At 43.0% G+C, this 16,602-nt stretch overlaps 1 protein-coding gene across 1 annotated transcript; it reads right to left on the bottom strand.

The window, feature by feature from the left end:
• Positions 1 to 802: 802 nt before the first annotated feature.
• LOC115600230 (zinc finger protein 420-like) lies at positions 803 to 5,169 on the bottom strand. Its single transcript, XM_030468526.1, has 2 exons — positions 5,006 to 5,169; positions 803 to 2,136 (listed from the first exon to the last, which is right to left on the bottom strand). Exon 2 carries the CDS (start codon positions 1,958 to 1,960, stop codon positions 1,196 to 1,198), a length of 765 nt encoding a protein of 254 aa, XP_030324386.1. The 5' UTR covers positions 1,961 to 2,136; positions 5,006 to 5,169; the 3' UTR covers positions 803 to 1,195.
• Between the last annotated feature and the right edge of the window lie 11,433 nt (positions 5,170 to 16,602).

Here is a 16,602-nt window from a genome sequence, read left to right as displayed (position 1 = left end):
TGCCACGTATACACATCCCTATCTATATTAGTCAGCTATTAAAATTCCATGAGACTCCCTTAAACTATTGCTTATACATTTCTACTACTTCTATACATCTCTTTCCGTAAAATCATTGAATATATATGTCTTTAAACTACTTTTATACCTGTAGAACTGCTGCTTCACAAGAAATCAATGAAGCAAGCAAAATGTTCTGGTCCTTTTCAGCCAGATTCTTGTCTTCTGAGCTCTCACCAAACAGTTCAATCCTCTTGAAAAAAACTCCAAGTTGTAATTCTCTTATTTCAGGAGACAACTGACAGAAGCCTTACTGCAGGCTGATCGAGGTGTCCCATCAAATCACCCATGGTGTCACAGAGGTTTCAGGAGAGCTCATCAAGCATCCCTCCTGACAGGAAAGGAGCAGTAACGCTCCTCTGAAGAGCTGTGCCAGCTCCTGGAGTCTACAGGCATCTACAAGGTGGTGAAGGGTCTGGAGAACAAGTGCTGTGAGGAGAGACTGAGGGAATTGGGAATGTGCAGTTTGGAGAAGATGAGGCTGAGAGGAGAGCTGCTTGCTCTCTACATCTCCCTGAAAGGAGGTTGTGTTGAGGTGGGTGCTGGCCTCTTCTCTAAAGTGCCCAATGAGAGGAAAAGAGGACATGGCCTGAAGTTGCACCAGAAGAGGTTTAGGAGGAAGAATTTCTTTACTGAGACAGTAGTTAGGTGTTGAAATGTTCAGCCCAGGAAGGTGGTGGAACCACCATCCCTGGAAGTCTTTAAAAACAGTGTAGTAGAGATGATCCTGCTCTGTTGCTGTCAGCATTGTCCTGCAGTCTGCTGCCTCTCTCTTCTACTGCTCCCTCAGCTGCACTCCCAGCCTGCTGTGCAGTGAAAGTGTCCAGGATCCCATCCTGCCACATCCCTTTAGGAGAGTGTCATAATTGGAAATACTTTTCTGTTTTTATCTTATTTGGAAAACAGCCTTCTTGACGCTGAAACAAATATTAAAAGTCAAATTTTGGATGGAACATGATGTGGTTCCTCAGCTGACTCCATTTTGTTGTCCTGAAGAAGCTGAAGAAAGCATCATTGGTGTGATGGAGCTTGGAAAACGAGGTCAACTTGACCCTTCATACTTGGTGATGGCTGTGATGGGTCAGGTAATGACAGATGCAATCAAATTTCCAGTAAAATCTCCTCTTGCACTGCTTTAATGTTTTTCACTGGTATGGAGGCGTTGATGGGTTTTCAAATACGAGCTTTGCCTGAAGCTCTTCCCGCAGTCGGGACACTTGTAGGGATGTTCACCAGTATGGATCTGTAGGTGTTGGGTGAGATTTGACCTCCTTGTAAAGCTTTTCCCACACTCAGGACACTTGTAGGGACGTTCACCAGTATGGATCTGTAGGTGTTGGGTGAGACCCCGGCTGGCTGTGAAGCCCTTTCCACACTGGGGACACGTGTAGGGTTTTTCTTCAGTGTGGACATGTTGGTGATTAATCCAAGAGGTGCTGTTGTTGAAGGCTTTCCCACACTGAGTGCAGGGATACAACTTCTCTCCTGTATGGATGCGGTGATGACGTGACAAAGAGGAACTGTGGGAAAACTCCTTCCCACACTCCAGACACTTATAGGGTTTTTCTCCCGTGTGGATGCGGTGATGCTGTGATAAATCAGAACGCTGGGAAAACTCCTTCCCACACTCCAGACACTTATAGGGTCTCTCTCCCGTGTGGATGCGGTGATGCTGTGATAAATGGGAACTCCGGGTAAACTCCTTCCCACACTCCAGACACTTATAGGGTCTCTCTCCCGTGTGGATGCGGCGATGCTGTGATAAACTGAAACCATGGATAAACCGCTTCCCACACTCAGAACATTTAAAGGGTTTCTCACCCGTATGGATCCGTTCATGCAGGATAAAAGCTGATTTCCATCGAAAACCTTTCCCGCAGTCAGGGCAGGTGTAGGACATGGTGCCTGTGTGATGGTGTCACCGTTGGACGAGATCCGATCTGTCACTAAACTGTCTCCTGCAGTCAGGACAGCTCTGGGGTCTCTCACCCCAATGGATTTTCTGATGGTGCTGGAGATGAGCTGAGCAGATCCTAAACCTTCTCCTGCGTTGCTCACTGATGTCAAACTTTTCTCCTGCATGGATTTCAATGATTTTCAAAATTACACTTAGACCAAAATCTTTCCCATCCTTACAACACCCAGGGAGGTCTTTTCCCCAATGGAGTCATCCCATGTTTGAGAAAGAAGCCATAGTATGGTGACAAAATAGGGTTTGAGCTTTTTTTGTGTTGGTGGCAGCCAAAACCTACGTCAAACATACTGTAGGTAAAAATGGACTGTGAGGTGGAATAGGGAGGTTACCCATAGAGTTGGACACCCACTGATCAACCTTTACTTCATCTTTAGGAGGTACACTGGCAACCAAAACCCAAAGGGGCCATTGCGTGGGGCAGGGGGTGCTGGGGTTTTGAGCCACTCCTGGCTTGAGCTGTGATGACCCAATTGTGCTGACACTGCAAGAGGTAATTTAGGACTCCCTCATTGCTGTCTTAAACCCCTGGGATGATTCAGGGGTCTTATATCTCACCCAACCACTTCGATATGAGTTTGAGTCTCCTGTCATGGTAACAAATCCCACCATGACCTATAGGATTTCCCTCCTGCACCCACATGCAGGATGACCTGACATCCAATGGGATGAGTTGGGGTCTCCTAAGGGAGTCCCCGACTGTGGCTTCTAAGCCCTGGGGTTACCAAGTCCCCTGGAAGGATTCCGGAATTGCCATCCTTATCCCTGGCTCGAGGGTGATTTCAGGGTCCCCAGTTGCAAACCCCAAACCCTTGGGATGACTTTGGGGTCCCCTATCACAGCCCTGCCCACCAGTATTTATTGGGCTCCCTCCATATTATTTTGACGGAGCTAAAATCACAGCTCTTCCACCCTCCAGACGAGTTGGAGGGTGTCCAGTCCCACCACCCTCATCCCAGGGATAAATTTAGTTTCCCCCTCCCCATCTTGTGCTGCTCACCCCAACTTTGGGCAGTACTGGGATAACCACCCCCCTCCCATTACCTCCCATCACCTCCCGCTACCTGCAAAGCAGACACAGACCAGGGTGGTGGGGGGCGAGGGGGGCGATGCTCTGGTGGTCACCAGTTAGGGGGTCGCAGCTGCGGGGCGGGGGGTGTGGGTGCAGCCCGGGGCGGTGGAGCAAAACCTCCCGGGACCTCCTTTTGCCATGCATGGTCACCCATCTGGGGCTCTGAGCTCTCTCTGCCCCCCAGGAGCTCCTGTGCCCTTCAGAGGGGCTGGGGCTGTGCTGGGACTGCCCAGAGCAGCCTGGGCTGGGCACTGGTGTGGGGCCAGAAGCAACTGGGCTGTGCTGGGAGAGAGGGCAGGGGAGGTGGGAGAGCCTGGAGGGAGCTGTTCTGGGCTGGCAAGTGAAACCCTGGCAGAGAAAGCCATGGGTGTCCTCCATTGAGGCTGAGTCTTTCTGCCAGAGCATCTCCATCCTCCTGCTGGGCTCAGTGCCTGCATAGGGGGAACTCCCAGCCCTGCCCGGGCTCTCTCCTGGCCACCAGGGACTGCTGAGGCCATCCCATCAGATAGAGCTGTCTCCAGCAGGAGTTCACCCAGTCCTGGGCTGTGCCTGCATGAAAGGCATCAAGGAGCAGCAGAGCTCATCTGGAGAGAAATCTCAGAAGGACAAGTGCCAGTGTCTGCCCCTGCAGGGGACTCACCCGGGCCATGGCACAGACTGGGGCTACCTGGCTGGGAGCAGCCCCGTGGGAAAGGTCTTGGGGGGCACTTGTCATGACCCAGGGAGGGCACCCAGGGAGACACAGCTCGCACCCCCTTGCTTTCTGAACTCCTTCTCAGAGAGGAGCCAAGGTGCTGCTGGATCCAACCTGAGTGCCAGACCTGGCCCTGCTGGGCAGAGGGACTGAAACCATACGGTCCCAGAAAATGCTCAACAGCTCCTCTGACACCACTGACTGGTACAGAGGGAAAGGACTGAGGGTCACGTTATCACTTAGAGGAGCAATTCTTTCTCTAGGAAAGAAACAAAACAGGCCTAACAAAATCAGACAAACAAACAGCAATAAGAGGAATGTCCTGGGGCATTCCTAAATCCCTCCCTCCCGCAGAGGGATGGGATCAGGAGCATCCATCCCAGACACTGAGGCACACATTCTTCTCAGACGACATCACGCTTAATCTGCCCATGAGTTTTTACCCATCCCAGCAAAACTCCAGACTGTACCATGAGGAAGTTTCCACAAAGGTGGTCTGGGCAGTCCTTCTGGAGTGATCATGAGTAATACAAGTCTGGTCTGTCACATCCCTTCACACCCAGACAGCTCTATGACTTTATGATGGAACTTCTCTTGGTAGTCCAAGACCTGGGTTTGTGAGCCCCTCCTGGCTTGAGTTGGGATCACTCCTTTGCACTTACACTCCATGAGATATTTTACTTCTCCCCTATTCCTGCCAACAACCCTTGGGGTGATTTAGGGGTCCTTTCGTGCCACCAGACATCTCTGCTATGATTTTGTGTTCCCCATTGTGGCACCAAATCCCCACCATGACCTGGGGGTTCCCCCATCACACCCACATCCAGGATCAGCTGTCATCCACCGGGATGAGCTGGGGTCTCCTGGGAGGTTTTTGGGTCCCTGATTGTGGCTCCTGAGCCCTGAGGTTATTAAGCCCCCTGGAAGGGTTCTGGGGTTGCCATGGTTACCCCTGGCTCCAGGGTGATTTCAGGGTCCCCACACCCTGGGGATGACTTGGGGGTCCCTATCACAACCCCCACCCCATGGTGAGTTGGGAGTCCCTGGATGATGTGGGGGGAGACCCAACCACAGCTCCTCCACCCTCCCTATTGGCTGGTGGTCACCATTCCCCACGCCCTCACCCCAGGGAGAAGCTTCAGGCTCAGTTTGTTTCTGGTCCTGGGACAGAATTCACTCTCAAATCATTGTTTTCTGTTCAGAGCACCTGGAGTTTGGGGAGGCTGCAGACTCCAACTCTGTGGGTGCACGGGAGGTCAGCAGTGTTGTGTTGGGTTCTCCCCAGCTCTGGAATCCTGTGGGATCCACAGGGACCATGGGCTCCAGGCCAGGGCAGCTGCTCCGACCTGGCCAAGCCCAGTCTTCCACACCAGGAGCACCAACACCCTCCCCGCAGAGCAGGAAGGTGGAGGAGATGACCTTAGAAGGTGCCTTCCAGCCCAAAGCAGTAGGGATCACAACTGGGATGTTACTGGTGTGTCACTGGTGGCCCCCCAAGGCCCAGTGCCCCAGGCTGGAGGCACGGAAGCGGTGTGACTGGAATGTTACTGGTCCGAACCTCCTTAATACCCTGGGAGGACACTGGGAGGGACTGGGAGGGAAATGGGGGAGACTGGGAGGCAGTGAGAGGCGATGGGAGGAACTGGGAGGGGATCGGGGGGCACTGGAAGGGACTGGGAGGGATTGGAAGGGCATTGAGAGAAGCTGAAAGGTAACGGGAGGGCACTGGGAGGGGATCGGGAGCACTGCGAGGGACCTGGGGGGGATCTGGGGTCCAGGGGGGTTCCGGGAGGTTTTAGCGGCCGCTCTTTTACCTCTCTCCTCCCACGCCGCTTGCGTCGCAGCCGCCGTGACGTCATAGAAAGCGCGACGGCGCGCAAAAGCTGATGGGAAATGTAGTCCAGAATCGCCAAGGACTGACCCGACCGAAACACCGCAGAAACGACCCAAAATCCCCCCCAAATCGCCCTGAAATGCCCCAAACTGGAGCCCAGCCGGCACGGAACGGCCAGGAAGCACCAAATAGCCACCAAAGGTACACAGAAAAGAGGATTTAGGGGTAAAAATTCTAGGATTTGCGGTTGAAAAGGGGGCTTAGGGGCTGACAAATGGGCATTTGGGGTAAAAAACGAAGGGATTTGGGGTGGAAAAGGGTGATTTGGGGTCTAAAAGGATTTTTTTTTTGGTAAAAGCTCAACGATTTCGGGTGTAAAATGTAGGATTTGAGATCAAAAATGGGCATTTTTACATAAAAATGAAGGGGTTTAGGGTCGAAAAGATGTATTTGGAGATGAAAAGAGGGTTGGGCAGGCAGTCAGGTGTGGCTCAGGCATGTAATAAACTCATGAGTCGAACAAAGTTTTAAGATCAATATATATTTATTGAGGTGTATGAGTAAGGCAGCACGCTGGGCGACCAGGGAGTTCCAGCTCCACCAAGGTTCCCCCCAAACTGCAGCAAAGCAGGGTTTTTATACACGTTCATTCAGTTCTGGTTCTTTCAACTTTGCTTAACCTACAAAATACAAAAGAGGCCCCTGGTTTCAACATCTATACCATACAGGGGTCTACTTGACCTCTTCCTATAATGTTACAGCTTGGTCTCAGAAAAATGGACTGAGCAAGACATTCCAGTCCTTATCGATTTCCCAGGATTGTGGTCCAGGATGTTGGTCCAGGATGTGGTGGTTACTGATAAATCTCTCCGATCAACAAAATAATCAACAAAACAAAACAACAAGGTTTTAGCAGGAGATCCAATTTTATCCAGCATCTATGGATCCATACGGGTGAGAAACCCTTTAAATGTTCCAAGTGTGGGAAGGAGTTTACCCAGAATTCCCATTTATCACAGCATCTCCGCATTCACACGGGAGAGAGACCCTGTAAGTGTCTGGAGTGTGGGAAGGAGTTTACCCAGAGTTCCTCTTTATCACGCCATCGCCCCATCCATACAGGAGAGAGATCCTGTAAGTGTCTGGAGTGTGGGAAGGTTTTTTCCCAGAGTTGCAATATATCAAAACATCATCGCATCCAAATAAATAAATAAATAAATAAAGATTTAAGATAAATAAAAAATAAAATTAGTAACAAATAATAAAATAAAGAATAAAAATACTGAAACAATATTAAATAATAAATAATAATTTAAATAATAATGATAGTACTAAAATAAAACTAAATAAAATAATAATAAAATTATAATAATTAATTTTAAAATAAAACAAGAATGATGTAAATAATAATAATAAATATAAATAATTATAGGAAGAAATAACAATTCAAATACCGATAAGTATTAATATAAGAATTAACAATTATGGCAAATAGATAAATTAGGTCATTAGAAATTAATAATACTAAATAAATAGTATATAATCATAAATACTAATGTTTAATATATAATGACTAAAAAATATTACAAAAATTAATAATATACAATAATAATTATTTAATATACAATATATACTATACATAGTATTATATATAAATATATATAATATATAGCAATATATAATGATAAGTAATAATACGATAATAAAGTATATAATAAATAATGCTATACAGTATACAATAAATAATGAATACATATTTATAATAAATATAATAATACATAATAAATTAAATATCAATGAATAATTATACATAATATTGTATAATGATAAATAATACTATCTAGTAATAAGTAATGTTAGAATATAGTAATAATTATTAAATTTTTATTATTATTATTTTTCATTTTTTATTATTATTATATAATGTATTGTGCATTATAATTTTTTGTATTATATATTTTTATATAACATAATATTCTTCATATTATTCATATTATTAAAATAATAAGTAATTTAAAAATATATAATATTATAATATAGGGTAGATAATAATAAATATAATAAATACAGTATAGACCAGTATGGAATAGTATAGACCACTATAAACCAGTATAAAACAATACAAACCAGTATAGCCAAATACAGACCTGTATAAACCAGTATAAACCATTAAAAACCAGTATAGACCAGTGTAAACCAGTATATACCAGTATATACCAGTATAGCCAGTATAGCTCAGTATAGACCTGTATAAACCAGTATAGATCAGTATAACCAGTATAAACCAGTACAGACCTGTAGAAACCAGTATAAACCAATATAACCAATAAAAACCAGTACAGACCAGTATAAACCAGTATAACCAAAATAAACCAGTATCGACCAGTATAACCAATAGAAACCAGTATAGACCAGTATAAACTAGAATAACCAGTACAGACTAGTACAGGCCAGTATAACCAGTATAGACCAGTATACATCAATATAAACCTGTTTGACCAGTGTTACCAGTATAGACCAGTATAAACCAGTATAGTGCAATATAACCAGTGTAACCAGTATAGACCATTATAGACCAGTATAGACCAGTATACATCAATATAGACCAGTTTGACTAGTATTACCAGTATAGACCAGTATCTGTCAATATACACCAGTATTGACTAGTATTACCAGTATAGAGCAGTTCAGACCAGTATAGACCATTATAAACCAGTATAGACCAGTAAAACCAGTATAGACCAGTGTAACCAGTACAGACCAGTATATACCAGTATACATCAATATAGACCATTTTGACCAGTACTACCAGTATAGAGCAGTACAGACCAGTATAGACCAGTACAGACCAGTATAGACCAGTATAACCATCATAAATGAATATAACCAGTGCGGGATGGGAACCAATGATAAACTGATGGGAGACTGAGGGGAAGGGCTTGATGAAAAGTATAAAGGGCCGGCTTCACCTTACTGAAGGTGCGAGCCGGTGGTGGGGCTGCGGCTGCCCGGCCGCCCAGTGTGCTGCAGCACGCTGCTTTACTTACATCTCTCTCAATGAAAAGCTTTTAAACATGTCAGCGTTTTTGACACTGACCAACCTGATCTCCTTTGATGATCAGGTGACTGCCTGGTGGATGAGGGGAAGGCTGTGGATGTGGTCTACCTGGACTTCAGCAAGGCCTTTGACACCGTCTCCCACAGCATCCTCCTGAAAAAGCTGTCAGCCCCCAGCTTGGACAGGAGCACCCTGTGCTGGGTTAGGAACTGGCTGGAGGGCCGGGCCCAGAGAGTGGTGCTGAACGGGGCTGCATCCAGTTGGCAGCCGGTCACTAGTGGTGTCCCCCAGGGATCAGTGTTGGGCCCAGTGCTGTTCAGTATCTTTACTGATGATTTAGATGAGGGGATTGAGTCCATCATCAACAAATTCGGAGACGACACTAAGCTGGGGGGACTGTGGATCAGCTGGAAGGCAGGAGGGCTCTGCAGAAGGACCAGGACAGACCGGAGACTTGGGCTGATTCCAACGGGATGAGGTTTAATACGGCCAAGTGCCAGGTCCTGCACTTTGGCCACAACAACTCCATGCAGCGCTTTCTGCACTGCCATCAAGAACGCCCTGCAGGCTGCACTTTGCATTTCCCCCTAAGAAAGGGAATGGTCGTTCTTGGCATCACCCAGCACGGACACAATGTCCTCAGGTAGAAAGAAAAAGAAACAACAAAGATACAAAACTTGGAACCTCCCAGGGACTGGGAGGGACTGGGAGAGACTGGGAGGGGATTGGGGGGATACGGGAGGGACTGGGAGGGACTGGGAGACACTGAGAGGGAACTGGGAGGGTTTGGGAGGCGATTGGGAGGAATCGGGAGGGAACTGGGAGAGACTGGGAGGGAACTGGGATGGGATTGGGAGACACTGGGAGGGAACTGGGAGGGCTTGGGTGGGGATTGGGAGGAATCAGGAGGAAAATGGGAGGGACTGGGAGGGTATTGGGAGCAGCTGGAAATATAGAATTAACAAATATAATGAATAGAGAAATTAGGTCATTAGAAATTAATAATAATAAATAAATAGTATATAATAATAAATACTAATGTATAATATATAATGACTAAAAATTAAATATTACAAAAATTAATAATATACAATAATAATTATTATATAATATATACTATACATAGTATTATATATATAATATATAGCAATATATAATATAATATAATAAGTAATAATAAAATAATAAAGTATATAATAAATAATGCTATACAGTATATAATAAATAATGAATAATTATTTGTATTTATATTATATTTATATTTATATTTAATTAATATTTATATTTATATTTATATTTATAATGAATAATGAATACATATTTATAATGATAAATTTATAATAATTTATAATGATAAATATAATAATATATAATAAATTAAATAAATATCAATGAATAATTATACATAATAATGTATAATGATAAATAATGCTATATAACGAGAAGTAATATTAGAATATAGTAATAATTTTAAAATTTTTATACATATTCTTTTTCATTCTTTTAATATTATTATATAATGCATTAAGGAATAAAAATTTTTTTGTTTTATATATTTTTATATAACATAATATTCTTCATATTATTCATATTATTAAAATAATAAGTAACTTAAAAATATATAATATTATAATATAGGGTATATAATAATAATTATAATAAATACAGTATAGACCAGTATGGAATAGTATAGACCACTATAAACCAGTATAAACCAATACAAACCAGTATAGCCAAGTACAGACCTGTATAAACCAATATAAACCATTAAAAAACAGTATAGACCAGTGGAAACCAGTATATACCAGTACAATCAGTGTAAACCAGAAGAGACCGACCAGTAGAGACCAGTATAGACAAGTATAACCAGTATATCCAGGTCTAAACCAGTATAGACGTGTATAGACCAGTATAGACCAATATAAATCAGTATAAACCAATATAACCAGTATAAACCAGTATAGACCAGTTTACCAGTATAATCAGTGTAGACCAGTACAGACCAGTATAGACCAGTATAACCAGTATAAATTAATATAACAGTATAAACCAGTATAGACCAATATAGGCCAGAATAAACCGGTATAAACCAGTATAGACCTGTGTAGACCAGTATAACCAGTATAGCTCAGTATAGACCTGTATAAACCAGTATTGATCAGTATAACCAGTATAAACCAGTACAGACCTGCAGAGACCAGTATAAACCAGTATAACCAATATAAACCAGTACAGACCAGTATAAACCAGTATAACCAAAATAAACCAGTATCAACCAGTATAACCAATAGAGACCAGTATAGACCAGTATAAACTCGAATAACCAGTACAGACTAGTACAGGCCAGTATAACCAGTATAGACCAGTATACATCAATATAAACCAGTTTGACCAGTATTACCAGTACAGACCAGTATAGACCAGTATAGACCAGTATAAACCAGTATAGTGCAGTATAGACCATTATAGACCAGTATACATCAATATAGACCAGTTTGACTAGTATTACCAGTATAGACCAGTATCTGTCAGTATAGACCAGTTTGACCAGTATTACCAGTATAGAGCAGTTCAGACCAGTATAGACCATTATAAACCAGTATAGACCAGTAAAACCAGTATAGACCAGTGAAACCAGTACAGACCAGTATATCCCAGTATACATCAATATAGACCATTTTGACCAGTACTACCAGTATAGAGCAGTACAGACCAGTATAGACCAGTATAAACCAGTATAGACCAGTATAACCAGTACAGACCAATACAGACCAGTACAGACCAGTATAGACCAGTATAACCATCATAAATGAATATAACCAGTGCGGGATGGGAACCAATGATAAACTGATGGGAGACTGAGGGGAAGGGCTTGATGAAAAGTATAAAGGGCCGGCTTCACCTTACTGAAGGTGCGAGCCGGCGGTGGGGCTGCGGCTGCCCGGCCGCCCAGTGTGCTGCAGCACGCTGCTTTACTTACATCTCTCTCAATGAAAAGCTTTTAAACATGTCAGCGTTTTTGACACTGACCAACCTGATCTCCTTTGATGATCAGGTGACTGCCTGGGGGATGAGGGGAAGGCTGTGGATGTGCTCTGCCTGGACTTCAGCAAGGCCTTTGACACCGTCTCCCACAGCATCCTCCTGAAAAAGCTGTCAGCCCACAGCTTGGACAGGAGCACCCTGTGCTGGGTTAGGAACTGGCTGGAGGGCCGGGCCCAGAGAGTGGTGCTGAACGGGGCTGCATCCAGTTGGCAGCCGGTCACTAGTGGTGTCCCCCAGGGATCAGTGTTGGGCAGTACAGACCAGTATAGACCAGTATAAACCAGTATAGACCAGTATAGGCCAGTATAAACCAGTATGAACCAGTATAACCAGTATAAACCAATATAGACCTGTGTAGACCAGTAAAACCAGTATAAAGCAGTATAGGCCAGTACAAACCAGTATAGACCAGTATAAACCACTACAGACCAGTAAAGACCAGTACAGACTAGTATAACCACTACAAACCAGTGTAAACCGGTACAGAGCTGTAAAGACCAGTATAGACCAGTATAAACCCATATAAGTACTGCACACCACTATAGGCCAGTTAAACCAGTACAGAGCAGTATACACCAGTAAAAACTAGTGCCTCCCAGTCCATCCCAGTCCATCCCATTTGACACCCAATGTGGCCCAGTCCCTCCCAGTTCACACTAATCCCGTTTCTGGTCCCTCCCAGTTGACTCCAAATCCCTCCCAGTTCCTCACAATCCCCTCCCAATCTCTCCCATTTCCCTCCGAATTCACCCCAGTCCCTCCCAATCCCCTCCCAGTTCCCTCCCAGTCCCTCCCAATCCCTTCCAGTCCCTCCCAGTTCCCTCCCAGTTCCTCCCAATCCCTCCCAGTCCCACCCAATTCCCTCCCAGTTCCCTCCCAGTTCAATGCAGTCCCTCCCAATACCTTCCCAGTTCCCTCCTATTTCCCTCCCAGCCGCTCCCAATACCCTCCTATTTCCCTCCCGATTCCTCCCAATCCCCACCCAAGCCCTCCCAGTTCCCTCCCAGTCCCTCCCATTTTCCTCCGGATTCCTCCCAATCCCCACCCAAGCCCTCCCAGTTCCCTCCCAGTCCCTCCCATTTTCCTCCCGATTCCTCCCAATCGCCTCCCAAACCCTCCCAGTTCCCTCTCAGTGTCTCCCAGTCCCTCCCAGTCCCTCCTGTTTCCCCCCAATCCCCTCCCAGTCTCTCCCAGTCCCTCCCGATTCCTCCCAATCGCCTCCCAAACCCTCCCAGTTCCCTCTCAGTGTCTCCCAGTCCCTCCCAGTCCCTCCCGTATCCCCCCAATCCCCTCCCAGTCTCTCCCAGTCCCTCCCAGTCCCTGGGAGGTTCCAAGTTTTGTATCTTTGTTGTTTCTTTTTCTTTCTACCTGAGGACATTCTGTCCCTGCTGGGTGATGCCAAGAACGACCATTCCCTTTCTTAGGGGGAAATGCAAAGTGCAGCCTGCAGGGCGTTCTTGATGGCAGTGCAGAAAGCGCTGCATGGAGTTGTTGTGGCCAAAGTGCAGGACCCGGCACTTGGCCGTGTTAAACCTCATCCCGTTGGAATCAGCCCAAGTCTCCAGTCTGTCCTGGTCCCTCTGCAGAGCCCTCCTGCCTTCCAGTTGATCGACATTTCCCCCCAGCTTAGTGTCGTCTCCGAATTTGCTGATGATGGACTCAGTCCCCTCATCTAAATCATCAGTAAAGATACTGAACAGAACTGGGCCCAACACTGATCCCTGGGGGACACCACTAGTGACCGTCTCCCAACTGGATGCAGCCCCGTTCAGCACCACTCTCTGGGCCCGGCCCTCCAGCCAGTTCCTAACCCAGCACAGGGTGCTCCTGTCCAAGCTGGGGGCTGACAGCTTTTTCAGGAGGATGCTGTGGGAGACGGTGTCAAAGGCCTTGCTGAAGTCCAGGTAGACCACATCCACAGCCTTCCCCTCATCCCCCAGGCAGTCACCTGATCATCAAAGGAGATCAGGTTGGTCAGTGTCAAAAACGCTGACATGTTTAAAAGCTTTTCATTGAGAGAGATGTAAGTAAAGCAGCGTGCTGCAGCACACTGGGCGGCCGGGCAGCCGCAGCCCCACCGCCGGCTCGCACCTTCAGTAAGGTGAAGCCGGCCCTTTATACTTTTCATCAAGCCCTTCCCCTCAGTCTCCCATCAGTTTATCATTGGTTCCCATCCCGCACTGGTTATATTCATTTATGATGGTTATACAGGTCTATACTGGTCTGTACTGGTCTGTACTGGTCTATACTGGTTATACTGGTCTATACTGGTTTATACTGGTCTATACTGGTCTGTACTGCTCTATACTGGTAGTACTGGTCAAAATGGTCTACATTGATGTATACTGGTATATACTGGTCTGTACTGGTTACACTGGGATATACTGGTTTTACTGGTCTATACTGGTTTATAATGGTCTATACTGGTCTGAACTGCTCTATAATGGTAATACTAGTCAAACTGGTCTATATTGATGTATACTGGTCTATACTGGTCTATAATGGTCTATACTGGTTACACTGGTTATATTGCACTATACTGGTTTATACTGGTCTATACTGGTAACGCTGGTCAAACAGGTTTATATTGATGTATACTGGTCCATAGTGGTTATACTGGCCTGTACTAGTCTGTACTGGTTATTCTAGTTTATACTGGTCTATACTGGTTTCTATTGGTTATACTGGTCGATACTGGTTTATTTTGGTTATACTGGTTTATACTGGTCTGTACTGGTTTTTATTGGTTATATTGGTTTATACTGGTCTCTACAGGTCTGTACTGGTTTATACTGGTTATACTGACCTATACTGGTTTATACAGGTCTATACTGAGCTATACTGGCTATACTGGTCTACACAGGTCTATACTGGTTTATACTGGTTTATTCTGGCCTATATTGGTCTATACCGGTTTAAATTGTTATATTAATTTATACTGGTTATACTGGTATATACTGGTCTACACTGATTATACAGGTAAACTGGTCTATCCTGGTTTATACTGGTTATACTGGTTTATACTGATTTATACTGGTCTGTACTGGTCTATACAGGTCTATACTGGTTTAGACCTGGATATACTGGTTATACTGGTCTATACTGGTCTCTACTGGTCGGTCTCTTCTGGTATATACTGATTATACTGGTATATACTGGTTTACACTGGTCTATACTGGTTTTTAATGGTTTATACTGGTTTATACAGGTCTGTATTTGGCTATACTGGTTTGTATTGTTTTATACTGGTTTATAGTGGTCTATACTATTCCATACTGGTCTATACTGTATTTATTATATTTATTATTATCTACCCTATATTATAATATTATATATTTTTAAATTACTTATTATTTTAATAATATGAATAATATGAAGAATATTATGTATATAAAAATATATAATACAAAAATTATAATGCACAATACATTATATAATAATAATAAAAAATGAAAAATAATAATAATAAAAATTTAATAATTATTACTATATTCTAACATTACTTATTACTATATAGTATTATTTATCATTATACAATATTATGTATAATTATTCATTGATATTTAATTTATTATATATTATTATATTTATTATAAATATGTATTCATTATTTATTGTATACTGTATAGCATTATTTATTATATACTTTATTATCGTATTATTACTTATCATTATATATTGCTATATATTATATATATTTATATATAATACTATGTATAGTATATATTATATATTAAATAATTATTATTGTATATTATTAATTATTGTAATATTTAATTTTTAGTCATTATATATTAAACATTAGTATTTATTATTATATACTATTTATTTAGTATTATTAATTTCTAATGACCTAATTTGTCTATTCATTGTATTTGTTATTCTATACTATATGTATTATTCTATATTATGACTTATCGGTATTTGAATTGTTATTTCTTCCTATAATTATTTATATTTATTATTATTATTTACATCATTCTTGGTTTATTTTAAAATTAATTATTATAATTTAATCATTATATTTTTTAGTTTTATTTTTGTACTATCATTATTATTTAAATTATTATTTATTATTTAATATTGTTTCAGTATTTTTATTCTTTATTTTATTATTTGTTACTAATTTTATTTTTTATTTATCTTAAATCTTTATTCATTTATTTATTTATTTGGATGCGATGATGTTTTGATATATTGCAACTCTGGGAAAAAACCTTCCCACACTCCAGACACTTACAGGATCTCTCTCCTGTATGGATGGGGTGATAGCGTGATAAAGAGGAACTCTGGGTAAACTCCTTCCCACACGCAAAACATTTATAGGTTTTCTCCCCCATGTGGATCCGTTGATGCTCTGATAAACTGGAACTCCAGGTAAACTCCTTCCCACACTCCAGACACTTATAGGGTCTCTCTCCCGTGTGGATGCGGTGATGCTGTGATAAATGGGAATTCTGGGTAAACTCCTTCCCACACTCAGAACATTTAAAGGGTTTCTCACCCGTATGGTCCGTTGATGCTGGATAAAAGCTGATCTCCTGCTAAAACCTTTCCTGCAGTCAGGGCAGGTGTAGGACATGGTGCCTGTGTGATGGTGTCACTGTTGGACCAGATCCGAGCTGTCGCTAAACCGTCTCCTGCAGTCAGGACATCTCTAGGGTCTCTCACCCTGATGGATTTTGTGGTGGTTGGGTTGATTTTTACATTGGGCCCTTGTATGCTTGGAAACTTACTTAATTCTCAAGACAACGATGATCGGACCCATGGACTGGAACATGAACTGGTTATTAGGTTTGATCAACAAAACAATAAAAAATAAAAGGGGGAAATTGTGATAAAGAGACTGTCATCTTTAGAAGTATTT

The sequence above is a fragment of the Calypte anna genome, unplaced genomic scaffold (assembly GCF_003957555.1).
Source record: "Calypte anna isolate BGI_N300 unplaced genomic scaffold, bCalAnn1_v1.p scaffold_147_arrow_ctg1, whole genome shotgun sequence".
NCBI classification, from domain to species: Eukaryota; Metazoa; Chordata; class Aves; order Apodiformes; family Trochilidae; genus Calypte; species Calypte anna.
Note: the sequence above shows the minus strand (reverse complement) of the source record. Positions and strands in the feature narration are given on the sequence as shown.

Bases quoted from the DNA above. Each gene is read 5' to 3' on its own strand.
- LOC115600230 (XM_030468526.1), bottom strand. From the start codon at position 1,960: ATGTCCTACACCTGCCCTGACTGCGGGAAAGGTTTTCGATGGAAATCA.